The sequence below is a fragment of the Phasianus colchicus genome, chromosome 39 (assembly GCF_987193195.1).
Source record: "Phasianus colchicus chromosome 39, bPhaCol1.hap1.1, whole genome shotgun sequence".
NCBI lineage: Eukaryota > Metazoa > Chordata > Aves > Galliformes > Phasianidae > Phasianus > Phasianus colchicus.
The window spans coordinates 942,630-943,987 of record NC_143474.1 but is presented as its reverse complement, the minus strand read 5'-3'; the positions used below and the strand labels follow the sequence as shown (position 1 = coordinate 943,987).

At 59.4% G+C, this 1,358-nt stretch overlaps 1 protein-coding gene across 4 annotated transcripts in view; it reads left to right on the top strand.

Annotated features, from left to right (window-relative positions):
• Positions 1-717: 717 nt before the first annotated feature.
• OSGEP (O-sialoglycoprotein endopeptidase) overlaps positions 718-1,358 on the top strand; it is a 32,291-nt gene continuing 31,650 nt past the window's right edge. For 3 of the 4 annotated variants that reach the window (XR_016461338.1, XM_090130219.1, XM_090130217.1), the window contains exon 1: positions 923-1,149. Coding sequence is in view for 3 of the 4 variants with exons in the window: in XM_090130219.1 (XP_089986345.1) it covers positions 1,035-1,149 (115 nt within the window). In the remaining variant the exon portion in view is untranslated. Of the gene's footprint in view, positions 857-922; positions 1,150-1,358 lie in introns of those variants that run through there. The other variant, XM_090130218.1, reaches the window with a different exon arrangement.

Sequence of the window (1,358 nt, the reverse complement as noted above, 5' to 3'; positions counted from 1 at the left end):
CAGAACCGGAAGAGCGTCCCGAAAGCCGGAAGCGAGCGAGCGCGCGCGGAGAACCAAAACTAAAGGGCTGCGAGCAACGGAAGTGATGAAGGCAAAGACCGGAAGTGCCACTGCGACGCACCGGAAGTCGTCTGCAGGCAAAAAAAGAGGGTGGATGGATGCGAGCGCAGAGCAACAAGAAGTGGACCAGCGGCAGACCGGAAGTGGCTGCGAGGAGAACCGGAAGTTGCCCCGATGGAGAACGGGGATTGGTGGAGGGGTGCGAGCGGTGGAGCGCACCGGAAGTGGTGCTGCCGAGCACCGGAAGTTGCTGTGAAAAACTCCGGAAGTTGTCCCGCTGGGACGCAGGGATTGGTAAGGGAATGAAAGAGCTCGGCGGGATGAACCGGAAGTGCTGGACAGAAAGGGCGGAAGTGACTGAGAGAAGAACCACAAGTGTCCCAGAAACAACGCAGGATTGGTGCAGGAATGAGCAGGGTGAACCACACCGGAAGTGGCGTTAAGAAAGGGCGGAAGTTGCCCTGAGCAGCACCGGAAGTTCTATCTTTGCAACTTTGTGATCGGCGCTGAGCAGCAACGGAAGTTTTTTCGGTGCAACATTGGGATTGGTGGAGAAACGGGCGCCACACTCGGGCACCGGAAGTGGTGCTGCGAAAGGGCGGAAGTGGCTGCGAGCAGAACCAAAAGTATCCCCGAAACAACGCAGGGTTTGGACGAGGAAGACGCCGGGCGGAGCAAACCGGAAGCGGGCTTGCGAGCGGGCGGAAGCGTCTGCGAGGAGAACCGGAAGGCGCCCCTCGGCGGCTCTGAGATCGGTCGAAACGCGCGCGCGTGTCTGCGGACCACCGGAAGTGACGTAAGAGCGAAGCGGAAGCGGTTGGGGGAGGAGCCGGAAGTGGCCCGCAAGGATCTCAAAGCGGGGGGCGGGGGGAAGGGGAGGAAAAGGGGTGGGGGAAGGAATGGGCTCGAAACCGGAAGTCCCTCCCCCCTTTTACCCACCGGAAGCGGGCTGAGAAGCGGAAGATCGAGGCGCCATGCCGACGGTGTTGGGCCTGGAAGGTTCGGCCAATAAAGTCGGAGCCGGGGTGGTTCGGGACGGCCAGGTGCTGAGCAACCAAAGGGCCACGTACGTCACACCGCCGGGACAAGGTGAGAAACGAAACGCACAAAAAAAAAAAAACGTTTTTCCACCCCTTTCTTCCTTCCGTTTTGATATTAAGAAAAGAAAAAAAACGGGAAAAAAGCGACGAAACCCAGCCGCTTCCGGTTGCGCGCCGAGCACTTCCGGTCACGTGGTGCGCTTTCGTGTCTCCCCCCTCCTCCCCCCCCACCACATGAAAAAACGGGAGAAAAAAAAA